At 38.5% G+C, this 22,085-nt stretch overlaps 1 protein-coding gene across 1 annotated transcript in view; it reads right to left on the bottom strand.

The window, feature by feature from the left end:
- NSI (nuclear shuttle interacting) overlaps positions 1-22,085 on the bottom strand; it is a 264,085-nt gene that overhangs the window by 65,903 nt on the left and 176,097 nt on the right. The window contains exon 4 of the mRNA XM_089405066.1: positions 5,558-5,744. Coding sequence (XP_089261192.1) covers positions 5,558-5,744 — 187 coding nt within the window. The remainder of the gene's footprint in view (positions 1-5,557; positions 5,745-22,085) is intronic.

The following is a 22,085-nucleotide window of genomic DNA, read 5'->3' on the forward strand; positions in this document are numbered from 1 at the left end:
CACATCGAAAGTAAATTCATCATATGACAATGACATTATGCTAAAGTCTAAAATAGCCATAGAATACTAAACTAAAAGTAAACATAGAAAGCAGTGAAATACTAGTAAATTTCTCAAAAAGTACTAAATAATAAATCACAACTCCAATCTGGTGGCTCCAAGTCACAAAATGAAAATCGCAACTCCAATCCGACAACTCCAAATGTCTCAGGCCCCTGACTGATGGTAAATCTAAATCACAACAAATTGCAGATGGAAAATGTCGAGTACTGGCAATAGGAAAATCTCGAGCGAGGAGTTAAAATGTTGAGTGGTAGTAGAAGGAAAATGTCGACCGACAAGGTAAAATTGTAGGGTTAATGAGAAATGTGAATGATTATGTTTTAAAGTTTTAATTTATCCTTTAGTTTTTATTTTCATTTTTTAAAATTATATTAAAATTTGTAACTTTTATGTTTTTAATTGTTATTGGCAAAAATATTGGGGGGGGCGCGGGGGGCGCTTTTCGTCACTAGGAAAAAGCCCCCCCAGAGTTTCCTCGAGTTTCCCCAAAAAATGGGACATGGGGAAATGTTCCCCTAGGAGTTTCCCCATCCCGAGAGCATGGGGGAGCGAGGAAGCGCATCCCCCACCCTAGGGGGCGCGTCCCCATGGAACACTGTTTGTAACTCCAAAGGTTCACATTTAATCTTTGGAAAGACTCGCCCCCTATTGGAGCATTTTTTTTCTTTCCCATGAACATAAAGAGACTCACTTGGCTTGGTGAGAATTTTTACTCCCTTGTACGTCTGGCAGATTTAATGAGATATTTCTGAAATTGTTCTCTCAATTATTCGGGATCTTTGGAACCTTGGCTTTTAGGTTTTTTTTTTTAAGCTTCTATCTACCATCCCAGGGTTCCTCTTTCATCCTATGCATATATTCCACTTTGGGCCTAGAGATCAAGTTATGGAAGTGTATTTTCCTTCTGAAGAAAATTAGATTTGCTTTGGGGAAAAGTTTCATTACTATAAGGTTTATAAAATCATTATAAAATTTTTCGCCATTGCTATTTTGAGGAAGGGGTTATTTGTAACTTAAAAAAAAAATCATTTTCTTGGGAGAACTTGGGGCCCCACCCCATGGTATCTCATTTTTTAGGGTTTAGTTTATTTAATTTTATTTTTATTAGTAACTTATTAACTTAGTTACTAACTTTTGTTTAATTTTGCACAATATCTAAGGGTTTTAACTGCTAGTTGGTATCTCCATTAAAATTGTTTTATTTTGTCATAGATCCAATTTGCATTGCTTCATTGAGTAATTTCTCATTTTGCTTCATAATTGAAAAATTGTGCCCGAAGTAGCTAAATGTTAATTTAATCACATAAGTGGAATGGTATTTGTAATTGATGAATTTTAAACACATTTCACATTTTTGAAGCATTGTGGTTGATCTTATTTAGACCATTTGTTTAATTTCATTTTAAATTTAGTTTGCATCCTTTAATTGATCTGACTTATATGTAGTCATAAATTAGATTTGATATCTTTAAGTTGCATTCATTGACTATTTGATCTATTGCATTTGCAATTGTTTCACTTGCAAGTTAAAGATTTGAAGTAGTCTCTTTTTTCTAATCACTGATAACAACCTCATTTGTCTCCTAGTTACTTGTGTTGATCTCTATAAGTGAAGAACATTCGAACAAACACTATAATTAGAAGGCATTTGATTTTGTTATCATTTTGTTATCATTTTGTCATCATCATTTTTGTTTCATTGACTAATCCTGGAATTGCCTCATTTGAACTATTAGTGGGATCTTGTAACCTTGTGTTAAAGTGACATTTCATCAAGCTTGGTTATAAGTGGTTTACATTTTTGCATTGAAGCACATTGTACATATCTCATCTCTTTGAAGCTATCTAACTTGGTCATTATCTCTCATTGACATTCTAGGATTAACATTTGCATCCTCATCTGACATTTTATCATTATAACTGGAATTGTGGGCTTACTTTGTAATTGCAAGCTTGTTGTACTTTGTAAATTATAATTTCTTGCAAGTCGTTCTCAAATTGTTTATTGCTCATATTTCTGGTAGTCTTGATCTATCTTGCTAACTTTCCTTACAACACTACTTATCTGGTAACTTGAAATTTTCTTATTTCGCAAGTGGTATAATCTATATTGAGCTTTGTTTATAAGCCACTGGTCTATATCTACTAATCTTGCTATTATGTCATTGTCCTTAATTGCTTCATCTTGTTAAGATTCGTTTAATAATCACACTTTCTAATTAATCTCAATTCAAGTTGCTTAGAGACGTCGTGATCTTGCCCATAGTCTCCTAGGACTTCTTGTTCCAACAAGTTTCCCCTCATCATCGTCTTTAGGGACTAACCCCCTCTTGTTGGAAATACTGAGAGGAGGGTGAATCAGTATTTTCTTTCAATTGTTATTATTACTAGTTAGATTCTTCACAATTTAATCAAAGAAATGTATAAGTATAATCTTATTGAGTAAAAGAATAAATACAATATAAATAAGTTCCCAAGCTCCAACTTGGTTTTGATGAGGCTCCGACCTCTAGGGCTTTGACCCTATCTAGCCAAGGCACCAACCTTGAGTTAGGAGCACCAACTCCAAGGACACCAATCCTGCTGTTGTTTATTATAGAGACTGTAAAAATATACTTACTTGATTGTCAAGGGGCTCTTCACTTGTTTCAAGATCAACTGTACTTCATTTGTTTGCTTTGTCCATTACTGCTGTAAGAACCAGCACCTTGAGTATCCCATGTTACTACTTATTTCTCACTGCCTCTGTCCAAATTATCACTCACTGTATCAGAGTTCTTTGTGAAGGTGAATCTATCCCACTGCAGAGACCTGAGAAGCTTAGCAACTGTCTGAGATAGTGTCACTTTGTGGAGACCGAAAACATTGTGGGGACCAAGGAGCTGTGACAACGAGGAGCTGCCCTTAGTGCTGTTGTGACCATGCAAAAAAAAAAAACAGAATGGTGGAACTACGTCAATACGGTACTATGGAACTATGCCAGGTAAAAAACACTGCAGAACTGTGCCAAGAAAGGACTGTGGAACTGTGCCAAGCAGGGACTGTGGAACTGCGTCAATTTCAGGGACTGCGGAATTGTGTCAATTCAGAGACTGTGGATCTGTGTCAACTTCAGAAACTGCGGAACCGTGTTAATTCAGAGACTGCGGATCTGTGCCACGTAAGGATTGTACTCTTCCAGCTGCCCGAGAGTGTATTTTCTTCAACTTTATTTATCCTCTAAACGTTCACGAGATGTGAACAGGTCTTCCTGTGTTATCCGCTTGTCTTTTGTAATGTGCTCCGAGTATGTAATTCCGTTTTCCAACAAATCATATATGTATACAATACAAAACGTGATTTTTATGTAGCCGACAAGATGCTGGAATGGAGCCGACATATGGTTTTGATGAAATCGATATATAATCCGTAATGGTGGATGATTGTTGACGGTGTTGTGTGGGGACCATAACAAATGTCGATAAAATGGACGCTAAGATGAAGACCATATTTATTTATGTGAGATTAAGTTTAATATAGAGTTTTATTATATATGTTATATCATATAAATAATATATATATTTATTTTTGACAAACATATATAAAGGTATATATATATGCCAAAATATTATTATATTATATATATGATTGTCATATATAAACTGCAACACAACCAATTATCTTATATGCCAATATGGTTGTCATATTTTAGGACTTTGTTATCAATAAAGGGTTTGTCATTACATTGTTAAATGTCTAGGGTTTCATAATGTTCGTTAGGCATCAAGGGTTTGCAAGATAACACTCCTAGGGTTTGTAATTAGGTTAGGGCAACATCGTGTATCACAAGAACATTTGCAGCAAGAATATTTTCCATCTCGGCCAATGCCATATTGACATCAATGACAACCTAGATTAACATGACTTAGCTAGGAGAAAGTCTAAACAGAGTGATTAGGGATTAGAGTGACAACCCCTACTTTGAATGTTGCGTCTTAGGTATACACTTAGGGCGACAACACAACCAAAAGTGGTCTATCATTCAATTCAAAGTATGACCCGTACTAGAATGCCCCTAAACATTAAATGAAAGCACTTGATTACAAAAATGGTTTATGTAACTTAAAGTAGATGACCTGACTTTATCCAACGAGTAGGTTATATGAAACAAAGCATTGATCGGAGCATGGATGGAAGCGCTTTGAGGCTAGCTATCTATGGATCATCATAGGGTTTCTAGTTGGAAAGCTTAACAAATAGGAGAAAATTTTGTCCTAGGTGTTACCCAATTGGGTGGGCAACATACACCTTTGATGCACAAGCTTGACCTACAAACCTAAGGGGCTCAAAGACTTGGTGCACTAATGGGTGAATTGCATATATTGGGTCCACTTTGGGCATGGAATACATATTACAAGGCTCCTTAGAACGAGAAAACAACTAAGGAATAACTCATATATAAGAGGATGCCTACATTATGCAAAGACACAATGAAGAAGAGTCATTCATACAAGAGCGGACAAGGAGTTCTACATTTATACTAAGTCTAGGGTTAGCACAGTAGACTACTTGGATGTTGGATGAGTGAACTATGGAAGAGTTAAGCTATGTAGGAGGTAGAACTATAGATAGGCAATATTGCCTTGGATTCATTGTACATTTCTTATACAAATGTAGGTAGAAGGTTCCACTCCCTTGTTCCATATTCTTAACATTCTTCATACTAATAAAGTTAAGGCACCCCCTTTGGGTGCTACCAATACATCTAGGTTGTGGTCTCTCTATAATTATTAGATGTTAATGTCATATTGAATGACTAAGTGTTGTTGAATAGTGGAAAAGTGCAATAGATTTAGGATTCTTTAAGGCCATAGTTGGACGTGTGTCTGTTGTGAAGTTTGTTGTATTTAACTTAGTTGCAAATCTACCAAACCATAGGTAAAGGCGTAGTTATGGAAAAACCTCAAGGTGAAGAGCCCTGACCTAGTTAGTTGCAAATCTACCAAACCATAGGTAAAGGCATAGTTATGGAAAAACCTTAAGGTGAAGATCCCTAACCTAGGTGTAGTAGCCATAGGCTGGGGCCTCGTGAGTTACCCTTACAACCCAGGCAATGCAATGCCACACAGCCTCAAGTGCAGAAAGTGGAGAAAAATTTGGGCAACAATGTAAGTTCATGGTAAAATCCCACTAAACACCACACCATCCACTTGGCCGCAAGGACACTGCAATGGATAGGCCCATCAATAAAACCAAGCCCCCGCAACCCCTCCACAATGCTTCCACACCCGCCCCAACCCTTGATCCTTGGTCATCATATAGATGTCCCATGGCACCAAAGGGAAGCCCCTCTCACCACCATACTAACCCACAATAAGACCAGAAAGTTAAGTAACTTAAAAAAATAAGAAAATGAATTCACTCCTCAGATTATGCTTCAACATTGGAAAAACAAGAAATATAATCCTGCCAGGAAGGAAAAATAATTTACAATAGACTTCATCAGCAAGAATACCTTATCACATAAAATCTGTAAGTCATGCACATCAACATTCCCTCCAGAAGCAAATACCATCTTTTCAATTGTTCCACCTGGTTGTTCCTTTTCAAAAAGTATGACTTCTTCAGGCTCAGATTCTTCCTCCTCGTTTGGAAGGTCTGAAAGAGGCTCAATAACTGAAGTTGGATTGTTCTTTAACAAACTGCAGAAACAGAAAATAAAGACTCTGAACACTAAACCATAGACTGTACAATGTTTCCTATTTTATAGGAATAAATGCCATGAATAACAAGACACTATCTATATTTCAAAACAGTATGTACACGATAAATAAATACAGAAGAATTAAAAATTCACACATGAAGAAATAACTTCAAAAGACCTAGACGACAGCCAAAGGAAGATAGCTCCACAGCAAAAACTGAATTGGTGGCGTTTGTAAAGATGTCACTAAAATTTGCATTCTGTATTGCCATTGAATAAGATTTGAATCATACCAAGTATTTTTCAGAAGTAATCACATATAGATTTTAAAGTCGATGCATTTCGAACCACTTACTGTGGTTCATCAATGGAATTTCTGCCTCTCAGTCATACATGCATCTATTAATCTGTCCATGGTTTCAACAATTCTGATTCAAAATAATTCAACAATGGAAATTTTCTAGTATGATACGAAGAAGTTCATATGTGCTTCCTACTGATTGTGTATCATTTGTTTCTATCACTTTTCTATTTTTAAGTTACCAGGTTGAGAGGCATGTCAGTGTTGGAGTCAATTCTTATAGATCAATAAATGCTAAAGACTAAATGACTTAAACAATAAATAGCTTAAAGATACAGCAAGGGAACCGCCACTAAGAGGTCCCAACCAGTGTTGTTAAAATCGCGATTTTTTCAAAAAATCGCGATTTTATCCGCAACCCGATCAAATCGCGATTTTTACCCGTAAAAATCGCCAATTTTTTTTATAGCCGATTTTTTCGAAAAAATCGCGATTTTTTGTGAAAAAATCGTGACAGGCGCAGGCAGCGGGCTTTTATATGCAAAAAATCGATTTTTTTTTTATTCATTTGGCTGCTCGCGCGGAGGAGGAGGAGAAGAGGTGAGGGAGAGCAGCTGAAGGGTTTCCGTCGGATTTGGGAGCGAATCCAAGCGTTTTTAGGAGGAATCCAAGCCAAGATCACCAATTTGTCCATAAAAGAGGTATGTAGATTAATTTTTTTTGGTTTTGCTTCTATAAAAACTTTGTTTTTCATTGTTTTTAAAGAATTTTTTGAAATTTTTCATTGATTTGGGATGGGTTATTTGTTATGACTATGAGAACCAATTTTTTATTTTTATTTTCTCATTTTTTTTAAACATTGTTTATTTTTTTTGAATTTTCATTGTTTTTTGGCATTTGCCATTGGCATTTGGTTGGGTAACTTGGGTTTGGAAATTGGGATTTTGAAAATAATTAACTTGTAATTTTGTAAATGCTAAATTGTAATTTGTATTATGTAATCCTAAATTCTTATTTCCTAATCCTTATTTTTCCATAGGTTTTCAAATTCAAAATTCAAAAACAAACATGCCAAGGAAATTGGATCCTTTCTGGGAATATGGTGACCCTAAAACTCCGAATGATAGACAAAACTTGTATTGCAAGTTGTGTGGAAAGGAGATATTCGGGGGGGTGTACAGGTTGAAGTTCCACCTTGCACAAATCCCTGGACGTGATGTGGTGCCCTGTCCTAATACAAATGCTGAAATTATCCGAAAAGCCATGAGAGCATTGGGAGAATTAGAGCACTCTAAAGAGGCCAAAGAAGATCTCAAAAGGCAACTAAAAAGGTCAGCTGAAGGAAGTGGGCCAAGTGGCACTGGTTCTACTGCAGCGTCAGTCAATCCGGTAGCTGCATCATCATTTTTTGTTCCTCGAACCACACCTGGTGCACAACCAACTATCGGTTCATTGCTAAAAAGAAATGAAAAACAACAAGCTGACAAGTTGATGACAAAATTTCTCCTCTGGAGTGATATTCCTTTCAGCATTGTAAGGAATAATCCATTTTTCCAACCTACTGTTGATGCTATTGCCAGTGTTGGCTCGGGGTACAAAATCCCTTCTCTTCATGATTTCAGAGGCCGGCTTCTTCAAGATGAAAAGCGTGACTGCACCCAAAGATTGGAGGATTTTAGGGCATCGTGGGCACAAACAGGATGCACTGTTATGTCAGATGGTTGGACTGACCAAAAGGGGAGAACCCTTACAAACTTCTTGGTTAGTTGTCCCAAGAAGACTATGTTTATCAAATCTATTGATGCAACTCATCAAATCAAAGATGCAAAAACTTTATGTGATTTGCTGGATGTGTTTATTTTGGAGGTGGGTGCAAAAAATGTTGTCCAAGTCATAACGGACAACGCTGCAAATTATGTTGCTGCTGGTAGAATGCTTATGGACAGGCATCCTACTTTATTTTGGACACCTTGTGCTGCCCATTGTATTGATTTGATGTTAGAGGACATAGGGAAAATTCCCTTTGTCAAAGAGACTGTTGACTCATCAAAAAGCATCACAAAATTTATTTACAATCACACATCTGTGCTTAGCTTGATGAGACAATGCACCAACAACAAAGAGTTGGTGCGCCCCGCCATTACACGGTTTGCGACGAGTTTCATATCTCTTCAATCCCTCTTGAAATCTATGTGGGATTTGAAGAGAATGTTTGTTTCAGAGGAGTGGCGTTCTTCGCCAATGAGCCGCAAACCAGAAGGAGAGGCCGTGTGCAGACTTGTTTCATACCAAGAAGACTTCTGGGCGGGAGTGCAGGAGGTGTGCACTGTCACTGAACCTTTGGTAAAGGTTCTTCGGTTGGTAGATGGTGAGAAGCCCGCAATGGGCTATTTGTATGAAGCCATGGACAGGGCCAAAGAAGCCATTCGGTCCTACTATGATGACAAGGGAGATGATGGGTTCCAGAGACAACTCCTTCTATGGAACGTCATTGATGAGCGATGGAACAACACACTCCATCGTCCCATTCATGCTGCTGGGCTTTTCCTGAACCCTACATTTTCTTATGCATGTGGGTTTGATTTTGATGCTAAGATCATGGATGGATTATTAACCTGTGTCCAGAAGATGGTGAGAACTCCAGAACAACGTATGGAGATCTCTAAACAAATTGAGACGTATAAGATGTCAGGTGGCACATTTGGCTTTGAGATGGCTATCATTGATAGGACGATCAAAATGCAAGGTATTTTTTAGTTTGTAACTTTGTACTTTGTAACTTTGTTTCAAATTTCATTGTCTCTTCAAATTCCATTTTTTTCTTATGTTTATTTAAAATTTTATTTGTAATTTTGTTGTAGACGCATGGTGGAAGATGTATGGTGGCAGAGTACCCCTTTTGCAAAAGCTTGCCGTACGCATCCTCAGCCAAACATGCAGCTCCTCGGGATGTGAGCGCAATTGGAGTGTATTTGAAAAAATACACAACAAGAAGCGCAATAGGTTAACAACTTAACACTTAAACATTTAAAATATTGCAAATTTCCAAATAAATTTTTGAATTCATTAAACAATATTTTTTTTTATAATATTAATTATTAATTATTATTTCATGAACTTTGTACAGGTTGGAGTCCCGTAGACTTAATGACATGGTCTATGTCTATTTCAATCTTCGATTGTGGGTGAGGCAACTAGACAAGACACCTGATATGGATGCCATCTCATTGGATGGGATTGACACCACTGCTGAATGGAGGGTTGAGACCGAGAGGCCTCTCATGGATCCCACTGAGGATTGGTTAGTGCAGGATGAGGGGGAGGAGGAGGGGGAGGAGGAGCAGGAGGAGCAGGAGCAGGAGCAGGAGCAGGAGGAGGAGGAGTTGGAGGAGCAGGAGGAGGAGGTGACACCGCCTACCCGGGCTACCACTAGAGGACGTGGTCTCTGTCTACCTACAGTAGCTGCTACTTCTACAGCTACTTCTTCAGCTTCTAGAGCACGTCAGACTCCACTGCCATTTCCACCACCACAGGCACCAGCATCTTCATCTAGGGGGAAAGGGAAAGCAGCGACATTTTCTCGCAAGAGGGGCAGAGGAAATCAATAGGATTAGAGTCTTAGACTTTCATTTTATTGTATATGACATTATGACATGATGAGATACATTATCATATTTTTTGTTGATATTTTGAGGCTGAGTTGGGACTCAGGACTTACTATTCAGGACATGATTCAATGTTATGTGTGATTTTAGCGCTAGAAATGATATTAAACATCTTATATATTAGTTTTTTTATCATATTTATGTGTCAATGTATTTATTTTATGTTGTAGATGGTTTAGATATTAAAAAAATTGAAAAAAAATGAATATTTTTGTGCCAAACGATTTTTTCCGATTTTTTCCCGATTTTAACGATTTTTTCCGCTTTTTTCCCGGCGCCGATTAAATCCCGATCGCGCTTTTAACAACATTGGTCCCAACTTCAATGTCCACCAATGTTCAAATTAAACAGAAGGCAGTTGAACAAGATTGCTACTGCAGATGAAATCCACTTGGGTTGAGATACCAACAATGTATTTATTTACTACTGTCTGTGTGGCCGTATGGACTCTGAGCAATGATACCATTCAAATTTCAAGAATACCATTATAACGGGAAACCAAATTAGCGATCTATAGATCTTTAATAGAGTCAATGGTGCAAATCTCTTTTGGGGGAATATATTGCCTGAGGATCTGGAAAGAAACTTATCAGAAATGTCATGAAAAAAACCAGAAATTATCAGAAAAGCAGCAAAAGTAAACTTGGACTTGAAAACTACAAAAATATCAGGTAACTTAGGAGATACCATTGTTTTACAAAACGGCCGAATCAACTCCGACTCGGCCGAGTCGAACCGAGTCAAAGGCCTGGGGAGTGACTCGGCCAGCTACCCGGTTCGGTTGACCGAGTCACATATGACTCGGCCGAGTCATCCAATGACTCGGCCGAGTCATATGTGACTCGGTCAACCCGGCCGGGTAGCTGGCCGAGTCACTGTTCGGACGGCTGGGCAGCGTAAAATTTAAATGATAAAAAAATTCATGCATGCAGATCCCTTTGCTATTATCAGTTGCTGGATTTAGGGCTAGGATTGAATTATTCGAAATAATGTCTGGAGCTTCCAAAAATCATTTCCAATACTATCATAATGTAAATAAAAGACTAACAATCATAAGGGCTGTTCTCTTCCCTTCAGCATATAGATATGAAATACATATGAAAATGAAAACTGAAGGCCTACTACATTATAAGCTCTAAGTTTATACTTGTAAAAGAAAACAAGAAACAGAGTTCATACAGCTTGTGATGTAAGGAACAAACAAAGTCAACAGTAATGAGTGAATATCAATAATGAAGCTAGGCAACTATTGTAACAAGAATACCAGGTGAAATGCAGAAAATAAACAGTTTTACAGTGCGTGACGCAGGGAATAATGTGAAGTCAATAGTAATACTAATGTGCAGATATTAACAATAAAGCAAATCTACGAAGCCACTATCAATACATGAATACCAGTTGTGAATAGATGATATGACAACATAACTTGAAATTCATAGTCAGTGCATGAATAACTGTGGATACCCCTCCACACTATGGCAGGATAGAAGCATTTTTTTATATTCCAGGTACTACCCTTCGGAAACATAGAAGAACAAAAAAAATTAAAACATAAGATCATATAATGTTTCACAAATCAAACAACATAAAAGCATTTGTGACAAATAATAGGACCAAGAAAATTACACCTCGATTAGCAAAATCAAACCAACACTCACAAAAAAATTCAATTCATAACCACACAAATATAATGGAATGCCAACTTGTGAAACTGAACTTAGATACTTTACCCTCACAAGTGGAGAAAACCAGTCCAATAGGTCACCTTCTTTCATTTGGGATCCAATTCGGCATAGTGAATCCACAGCTTTATCTCTCACACTCGTTTCTTCTACAGTACAAAGAGTTTCTAAAGGAGGCAGCAAAACATGCGCCACTGTAAATCAACAGGGATAGTCACAAATGACAAATTCTCAATGTAAACTCACACCAATCCCTCAAAAATTCATCTCTAGGCCTGTAAATAAAATATCAATATATATGATTAACAACAATAAATCTATTAAACCCCCAGCGTCAAGGGTAAATGTCCCCTTTAAAGCTTGTAATAGTGTTTGATACCCTCGGTGCCTGCAGCTAGGTTTCTTTTGGCAAATGTGGGCCAGATGGATACAAAGTTGTCTTCCAAGTTCCATCTATATTATAATGCTGTGTGTTTGGAAACATGAATGAAAATCTTTAAAATTATGTTTTTTAATTAAAAAAATAAATATTTAATGTATTTTTTACAACGACCGAGTCATTGAAATCGAGCCGGTCGAGTCATTACCGAGTCGGAGTCCGAGTCGGAGTCGATCCTCGGCCAAGTCCGAGTCCGAGTCCGAGTTGTAAAACATTGGGAGATACCAGAGATATCGGGAGAAATCAAATATATTTCCAACACTGGGTGTAGTATCTAGTTGGTAAGCAAACAAATATATCACGTTCATGAAAGCTACAATTAGCCTATAGTGAGGGCATATCTACAATAAAACTCAACCAATGAAAATAAAATGCGGCTGAGTGATTTAGTGACAAATGACGATTCAGTAAAAATATTAAATCACTCATCCCATAAGTGAACGCAGTGGCAACAAAGAATTGAAGAGGAAATCACTCTCAGATTGTGTCACTGTTTTACATAATAACATTTAATTATAATACAAAAACAACTCCAAAATTTGTTACCAAAGACAAATATTTCATCTTCTATGTTTTTATACGTTTTTGCTTAAAATTGATGTCAAGAGTCTCAAGAGTAGCTACAACATCCAAGCACAAAATGAATAAATAAGGAAAAACCAAAGTTTTCATTACTAGAAGGAAAAAAGAGATGTTCCTATGGGTAAACGAAAATATATATAGCTCTTGTTACCCACCAAAAATGGGTAACCCCATGGGAGAAGTTTTTTCTCCAATCTTGGACAGCCAGCTAGCCAGCAGCCCAATATATTGCCCAGTTATTATGATATGCCACTTTCCACCGCCATTTGTACCGGTCATACACCTCTCACCATCCAACATTCCTCTCGAATGGTGGGCTACCAGGCAAGTATTTTAACCATTTTGCAAGCAAGTGCTTTTACTTAATGTTTTGGGCATTCTAACATGAATAAAGTGGTGATCTAGATGATTGACCGATCTTGACTGTAAAAGTGTTCTCTCACCTTACCAAATGGGTTAGTATTTGGCCCTAGTCTAGTAGGACCTCCTCTATGGCCTCAGGGTTATAGGAGGAGCACTACTTGGCAAACTTGGATTGAAGTAGCATGTCCATAACCATTCCATACTTAACACCTTTAATCATTCCCTTGAACTCACATCCATTCTTCAGATTTGTTGTCAAGGGTTCATTAGGATTTGGCACTCATACATCCACATCCTTGAGTCAGGGTTGGAAAAAATTTCCTTTGAGGTTGATGCAGCTAAAAGAAAAATAAAAGCACAAGATGGCCACAACAAAAAGAAAAAGAAAAGTTAAAATGCAAAAGATGCCTAGGACATAATTAACGTGTAGTCAAAAGCCTAGCATGAGATCTACCCCCCTCATTAGCCATCACACGTGTTGGAGAATGCAGTAGGGCAGCTATTAATTCAATTTTCTCCTTAACCTTAATAATTGCTTGTGAACTTTATATATTTTCTTGTGCTTCTTTATTAGATCTTTTCAAGAAACAATTATGAAGAGCAAAAACAGTAAATACAATGGACACAAGTATTAGGATCCAAGCCAGGGGAAAACCCAGATATAATTTCTTCTCTTCTTATAGAATTTACTTCAAGTGAGAAAACCAAGACCCAAACCCTGGACCAAATTCTCCTCTAAGTACCAAGTCAGCCCTCAAAGAAGCCCTTTCAATTAAGTTAAATATCAACCAACACAGCGAGAGTCAATCCTGCTTTAACCAGCGTCCAGTTTCAACTTCAACCCCCAACTTCAACCTGCAATTTCATCCTGCAACTTTGACCTCTTGGAACAGCAGAAACCCTAGCCCTTTTGCAATGGTCAACCTTCCAAGAGATCCTCCTTCAAGTGTATCAAGAACTCCAAAATCAACTAGGTAAAATTTGCTTCAAACTTAGATTTTCAGCCTCCAAGCTATAAAAATTCGGACATGCAGCTACTCAGAAATTTCAGCCCCTACTGCATCTCCCCAGAAACCCTTACTTCGCACGTGTGAGAGAAAATTGGTCAAAAAGACAGAATTTCGACTTCTTGAGTTGCTTCTATCTCCTAGACCTTCGCTCTTCGACCTTCTTGCTTGGGAGATCGAATTGGTGATCAAATGAGGTCGAAGTAGTTAGTTTTGTAGCATTGGATGGTGTTCTAGCCTTGACTTTGGTCGGAGACTCTAAGAAACACTAGGACCCCAAAACCTAGAAATCGTTTCTAGAAAATCTACCTAGAAGCAACTCAATTAAATCAATTAATCATTGCTTAAATTTTTCCTAAGTCTAACTCAAGAAAAATGATTAATTAACAGCAATTAATTGAGAAAGGTGAGATCTCTAGAAATTCACATGGATCAATTCTAAAATGATCTCAGCCATCGATAAGGAATTAATTGTTGTCGTTGGTGATCCAACTAGAGATTATATGAGGAGGTCGAAGGGTTTGATGGACAACAACACTTGAGGTCGAGTTCTTTGGCAGAGATCGAGTTTCCCAGCTGCAGTGATTCAATAGAGAGAACGCTCTTAGGCCTGGGACTGAGACTGATTGAGGGAATAAAAGAGAATTGTAATGGAGATATTCAATATAGAATAAAAAGAATGTGGGGTTACGTGCCTCCAGATTCCCCCGAGACTCCCTCTTACTTCATAGGTTGTATCAACATGACCCTTCAAGACTTAGGCCAACCGATGCTGAATCCCCTATTTATTTATTAAGGAAGGAATGGCTTATCTAAATTGGGGCTTAGCTGTGAGCCATAGAGGGGACGCAAAGACAGTGAGGGGTGTGAAAATTCGGAAACTCGAATCCTATTGCAGCAATTGGAAATTATTCTTCTAATTCTTATTTAAATTAACAATTTATTTATTGTTTCCTACAACAAATACTGAAGAACTCACACTGCAACCTACACATATAAAACTACGAAAGAAATAAGCACTAGAAGAAATGCTAGCACACACACATAAAATAATATAGTTATTTTTGGACCAATGTCCCCAAAAAAACACAACTCGGGAAAACCAATGCAGCAGTTGAGGGTTTTATTATTATGTAGCAATGAAATAATCTGAGTATAACTAGATGCCGAAATTGGCAATCCTATAGAGAAATACTAGCAAGAAAATATAGTGAGGAGAAATTCCTCACTCCATAGGAAAATCCTAGCACTGACCGCAGCTCAAATTGAGTCGTCCAAACTCCAAACTACCTCTGCAGAGTGACTGCATCACCCTAGCGGCTACTACTCTCATCTTGGAACAACTTCTCCTCAAAGCCGTCTGACCAGCTGTTTTCTGGAAAAACGTCTCTCCTGGCCTCTAGAACCTCTGCCCAGCTTCTGGCACAGAAATTATGTTTCTCCCCAGCAATTCGACTTTGCCTCTAGAGGTTATTGCACTGCTCTGTGTCAACCTCTCTGTGGCCTCTTTGCCTCTCTGCAAATGCACTCACCGAATCAGGAAATCTTCCTTCAGTTTCATTGTCCCTACCCCTCTCTCACTGCTTTGATTTCTTTGGCTCTCTCTCTGGCAACTGAATGCGACTACTCAGGAAATTAATCTGCTCATGAAATTGAACTACAAAAGTGTCTTCTCCAAGTGTTGAGACTTCAACGGCCAAGATTAGATCTTAATCGATGGCTAGGACTAACTTGAAGTGGATCCTTGTGAGTTTCTAGAACATTCACACATTGACTTAATTAATTATGATTAATTAGTCATATTCCTTAAGTTTAGACTTAGGAAATATTTAAAAATTGACTAATAATCTAATTAAGTCATTTCTAGGCAGAATTTCCATAAACGATTTCTGGGTTTTGGAGATCTCATGTATTCTAGCCTCTCCACAAAATTTCAAGGCTAGAACACATCTAATGCTACAAAAACTAACACTCCCTCTTAGCGAGGAATGTATTCTAGTGCTCTACTGCACATCCTGTGATAGCACTCTATCTCTCCATCATCTCATGTCATGCTACTGATGTCTGGTTGTTGTTTCCCACCAACCACTAGGCAACTCTGATATATGTTGCACTTGTGCTACTGCTGACCCTGCTGAACTGCTGCCAACACTACATCTGCACTCCAACTCCCTCTCCGTTTGTTGTTGCTGCAACTACAACATCTGCAGCTGAAAAGCATCCAAAATACTAAATCAATTGTGATCAGTATAATGCATTTGTCACTCGAGTCTCTAATGGTTGCCAGTATCTGCGTTGTCACTAAAGAGTCTACGTTGTTGTTGACTCTGCACTGTGCCAATTGCACTGCTCCCAACTCTGCATTGCGCTCCCCAGCATCTGACTGCAACAAGACTCTGCATCTATCACTATGGCACCTGACCGCATCTATTGTCATTGATCCATCCTGCTACTGAATACTTCAAGCTCCTCTAGCAAGGTATTGATTCAAGTGGTGGACCTCCTCAAGAATCCTGCCCAGATGTAGCACTCTAAGGCTACAGCACCAAGTCACCCCACTTGACTCCTAGGGGTACATCAGCAAACATGGCGAAGTCCTCCTCCAGCCTGGAGGAAATTCTATCGATCTCTATTGATGTTGCCTATTGGTCTTACTTCTCCTCCTTGTCCTTCTTTCTGAAAGGACACTGGGTGTTGTAGTGACCAAGCTACCAAACTAAAAGCTTGGTTTGTGGTTTCTCTTAGCTTGGAACAGCTTCTCCTTAAGCCGTCTGACCAGCTATTGTATGGGAAAACGTCTCTCCAAGCCTCTAGAACCTTTGCCCAACTTTTGGCACTGAAATTCTGCTTCTCCCCAGCAATTCGACTTTGCCTCTAGAGGCTACTGTGTTGCTCTGTGTCAGCGTCTATGTCATTTCGTTGCCTATTTGCAAACGCACTCACCAGATCAGGAAATCTTCTTCCGACTTCACTATCCTTGCCCCTCTCTCACTGCTTCGATTTCTTTGGCTCTCTCTCCGGCAAATGAATGTTGCTACTCAGGAAATTGATCTGCTCATGAAATCGTACTACAGAAGTGTCTTCTCCAAGTGCCCATCGACTTATTATAATCCTCTGTTGAGACTTCAACGGCCGAGATTAGATCTTAATCGATGGCTAGGATTAACTTGAAGTCGATCTGTGTGAGTTTCTAGAACATTCACACTTTGACTTAATTTACTATGATTAATTAGTCATATTCCCTATGTTTAGACTTAGGAAATATTTAAAAACTGACTAATAATCTAATTAAGTTATTTCTAGGTGGAATTTCCAAAAACGATTTATGGGTTTTGGAGATCTCATGTATTCTAGCCTCTCCACAAAATTTCAAGGCTAGAACACATCCGATGCTACAAGAACTAACAAGGGGCAGTGACAGTGAGTCCAGAAGAAGATTTCCAATTTCGGGGAGACAACAGCAAGGGACAGGTCATAGGAGTATTCCACAATGAAGTTGTGCAGGGCCTATGTAGAAGCTTTAGCAAAGCAGTTCAATTTAGCTGGAGAGGAGGTCGATTCAGCTTCCAGAGGTTGGGAAAGTCTTCCAGAGGTCTAGAGAGTCACTTCCAGCAATAGAGACATACATGATGGCTTGATCAGAGAGGGTTTCCAGCGACACGTGTTAGGGTCTACGCAAAGGCAATGAAGAAAGCCTGCGCAAGGGTTGGACAACGAGTTTTCAGAGGGAGCCAAGAGTCAGGATTGCTTGTCAAGTGAGAATTTGTTTCTCTAATTATTCTTGTCAAATTTTGTTGTTTAGATAGCTAGCTGGGCATTCACAAATTGCACTCAGAAACTTTTCACTACTGCATAATAATAAAACCCTCAGCTGCTACACCAATTTTCCCACATTGGGCTTTTTACGGGGACAATTGTCCAAAAATAACAGTGTCCTATTTTTGTGTGAGTGTTTTATATTTCTCAGTTTCCAGTATTTTATTTTCCGCGACATTTTTACGATGAAAGTTGCAATTGTAATTTTATTCATTGTTTGACGTAGTAAATAAACTGCTTAATATTTTTTATCAGATAGAAGAATAATTTCCAGTTGTTGAAATAGTCAAACTTTTCACATGGTATCAGAGCTAAGTTGAACAGATCAGTGGCTCAGAGAGACGAGGGGAATTTTTGCAGTTCAAAAGGAGCAGCAGCACAACTTTTCCAGATTCGCACAGAACCAACCAGACAGTTTGAACTATTGGGTAGAGGGTTCAATTTTCCAGTGCAGATGGCAAGAAAAAATCGCAGAGCCCAATAGCAATTCCAGCAGGCAATGGTGAAGTCAGGATGTAGCTCCAATGACACAAATCGGTGATTTCGTAAAGCAAATCTAGATGCAATTGCTTTCGCAACAAATTTGCGGTAGCAAAATCAACGTCGGGTGGAAGGGAAAAGTACACACACAATAATTTTTTCCTCGAAAGGGTTTTTATGTTTAGACTTGAAGGAAATCCGAAATTTCCAATTGCAAAGGCAGAACCAACAGGCAAGACTACACATTCCAAAAGGGAGTGCGAATTGCAGAGCAGGTAACCAAGCAGGAGAGGAGGAGATTGTTGTTTATTTTCCAATTGTGAGTTTTGCAGAAAATGGCTTCAGCGAGGCTCAGAGATCAGGACAAGTTAGGATGGGGCATTCAATTGTTGTATATGGAAAGCTAGGATGGCTTTCCTACTAGATGAGCATGGTCTAAACGTGTACCCAGAAAGAGTTGCAGCCATACCTAGAGATGTTGATTAGCTAACAAATTACAATAAGGAGATGGCCAAGGCAAAGAAGTTGATCCTCAATTGACTTCAAGATCATGTTGTCTCACATATGGTGGCCAAGAACACGACCAAAGAAATGTGGGATACTCTTCCATCACTCTACCAGAATCCTGTTGAAGAAAGTGTAACTAGGTTCGGTCTTCATAATGACATGATCTTTGTAAATGATGTAATAAAAGAGAATAAATTATTTTTTTTATGCCTTGCTACATGGGTTTCATGAGCAAGAAGTGTCATAGGTCAAAAGACTTCTTCTTGATGTCTTTAGGATTTATTAATATGTCAAAGAGTCATGTCATGTATAAAGAAGCTCTTCATGAGCCTATGTAAATGTATACAAGTCTACAAAAGTGTGTAGCAGCCCTCCAAAGACCAAGATCAATCCTCCATTAGCAAGCACAAGAAGTCTGCAAGCAAATCGATAAGGAATTCATCATGTCGGCTTCAATATTGAATTAAATGTATAAATGGCAGTCATGTCGGCCTAGAAAAATAGACACAACGATTCATAAAGGCAAGTCGGCTTATTTTGGAGCACAAACCACTATAAATACCCGTCTAGGGTATCCGCAAATCTCAGGTACAGAACTCGCATTTCTCCTCTGAAATTTTGGATGGGTATGAGGTGCAGGAGGGAGATCTCGGTTGGGTACAAGATCTCGGTGACAAGGTGCAGGTCTAATGTTTCGTATGGGTGCAGGCAGACATGTCTTTCTCGGAGGTCTGAAACCTCAGATGGGTACAGTAAGGTACCTTTGTCATACATATATCTTGCAAGGAAAAACATGGCTTCAATCTCGGTTAAGATCACAGTCTCGACATAATTAGAAACAATAGTAACCATTACAATCTCGGCCTAAATGAAAGGTAAGGATCTCGGTGGACCTATTTCATAGCAGTCAATGTATATATGTGAGGGAAAGAACCTCGGAATCCTTACTGTCTTTGTATGGTCTCAGTCTCACTGTCTCGGCTTAAGAGAGATCACAATGATCCTATAGTTACAATCTCAGTCTCGGCATACTTATCATAGAACACACTCTCGGCATGCTCAATGTCAACATGATGATCTCAGCAAGAGTACAGTGATGATCCAAGTATAGATGGAGATATGGTGCAACAGTCACCTTGATGATTGTCATAATGAAGACATAGAATCAAGGTCACAGTGAAGATCTCAAGAAGTCAAGAGACCTCGTTAACATGGTGAAGAAGCAGTAATGAAGATCTCAGTGATGCAGTAGTGATGGCCTCAATGGTGCAGCAATGAGGATGATCTCAATAGTGACAGAGAAGAGGATTGGTGTCTTGGTCTTGGAGTGGCAGAATAGGTCAAGGGTCATGGTCTTGGTATTTGTCAATTGGAATCTATATAAGAAGAATTTTGTGCAAGTTTTCCTCTCCAAGAGGGAGAGGTTTTGGCCCTGGCAAAAATCCAAATACTTTGTGTTCTTGTCTCTTTTGTTTTGATAGCAGTTTGATGAAGCAAACACATACTAATAATAATATGAAGATCAAGCTAAGATAAAATTGCAAAAGAACTTCACAAATTGTTATCATGCTAAAGAAGAATCTCATTAATTTTGATTGCCCTAGATTCTTCAACAAATCCTCCCAGGAATTGGAAGATGTTCCTAAAAGAAAAGTTGAGGACCACCAGGATGCAAAAGAATGAAGGGGTTACTCCTTACCTCACCAGGATTTAGGATATCAGGGACGAGCTTGTTGTAGTTGAAGAAACACCTCAGGACAGTGAGCTACTGCATATAGCTCTCAACAGTTTCATTGACTGGGGTACCTTCATTCAAGGTATCACTGGATAAGATTAGTTACCAGATTGGGATCGGTTGTGGGTAGATTTTAAGCAGGAGGAGATGAGACTTGCTCTAGAAAAGAGTAATCTCAACGGTAGCAACAGCAAAGGACCGAAGGGGATGAAGGAAGAGGAGAACATAGCCCTTGCATCAAAGGGCAAGGCAAAGAAAGTGTTAATTTTTCTTAGGGATATATTGTTCTTTGCTTTGATAATTGCATTTCAACATTTACAATGTACATATTAAATTCACCCCATAGCATCATGTCATTATTCAAATTTACAACATTATTCAACAACATATGCAATTATATGGAAAGAACAACATCATCAATGTAGCAAAACATAAAGGAACAATAGAAGAAAACCATTCACACATAAAGACACCAGGATTGGTTGGAGACCAGGGAAAAACAAACTAAGAGGAAAACCCTTTCACATTCTTCTTCTTATTAGATTTTCATTGAATGATTCAGCAAAAGGGAGTACAATGATCCATATCTTCAATCATAAACCTATCCAACAAAATCAACTAAACTATATCCATGAAATGAACCCAACAATGCTCATACTCAAAACCCTAATTCAGAAGTTAATGATGAACTGTCATTGTCTGCAGTCAACTACCGAGCATTGTGGTCAACAGGCAAAAACTTCAGTCAACTGAAAATTCAACCTTTAGGTTCCAATTGCAAGGAAGATGTGTCACACATGCGGCTGAAAAGCTTCGGTCGAAATTTTTTCGTGATATGCCTGCGACTGCAATCAAAATTTCTCCATGACATGCCTGTAGCTGAGACCTAAAACCCTACAAACAAAGGTACAGCTTCGAACCCTATAATTTCACCTTCATACAAATTTATTCCAACGCGGACCTACCTCAAACCTATGCGAGCCAAAAACAAGAAAGAGAAAAAAAGAAGAATGATCCAAGATGATTGTCCAAATGAGGTTGAGGCCACTTAAATTTATAGCCTTCCAAGGATGTCAATTTTCTTTAGGACCGATCTAATCAAATATGCACATGTCGGCTTATAATTCAAAAATACACTTTCCCTTGTCCAAATTGAGTGCTTCAATAGTCAAAATTGGTCCTCTCAAAATGAGGAATCTCGTCCCATGGTTGGAATTTGTTACTAAGCTACCAAATTAACACTCCCTTTCAACTAGGGAGAAATTCCAACTGCATCATGTAATCATCGCAAGAATCCTATCATCAAATCATATCCAATCTCATGTATATCGTCATCAAATGTCACCATTGCTCATATCTTGCTATTCCTACTTATCTCTTGATTGTCCCTACTCATATGCTAAAAATTCTCGAATCTAAAAGAAGAAGAATTTGATATTGGAGGGGAAAGTAAGCTACCACCCGTTACCACATTGAAGAGCACATCTCAATCTAAAACAATATCAGGGAGTACATCTCAACCTGAAACTACGTCGGGGAGCACATATCAACCCAAAATCATTCCCAACGGGGATCCCAATACTACCACCCAAGAAACATCAGGGGGTAGCCAAATCTATCACCCGAATCAACATCGAAGAGCCTAGCTCAATCTGGAACATCATCAAAGAGTACATCTCAACTTGAAACCACATCGGGGAGTTTAGTCTCAACCCGGAATCTCATGGAAGAGAAAAACATCTCCAACCCCATATTGAGTAAT

Source organism: Pinus tabuliformis, chromosome 2_2 (genome assembly GCF_031772625.1).
Source record: "Pinus tabuliformis cultivar Carrire ecotype Pingquan chromosome 2_2, CPIR1, whole genome shotgun sequence".
NCBI lineage: Eukaryota > Viridiplantae > Streptophyta > Pinopsida > Pinales > Pinaceae > Pinus > Pinus tabuliformis.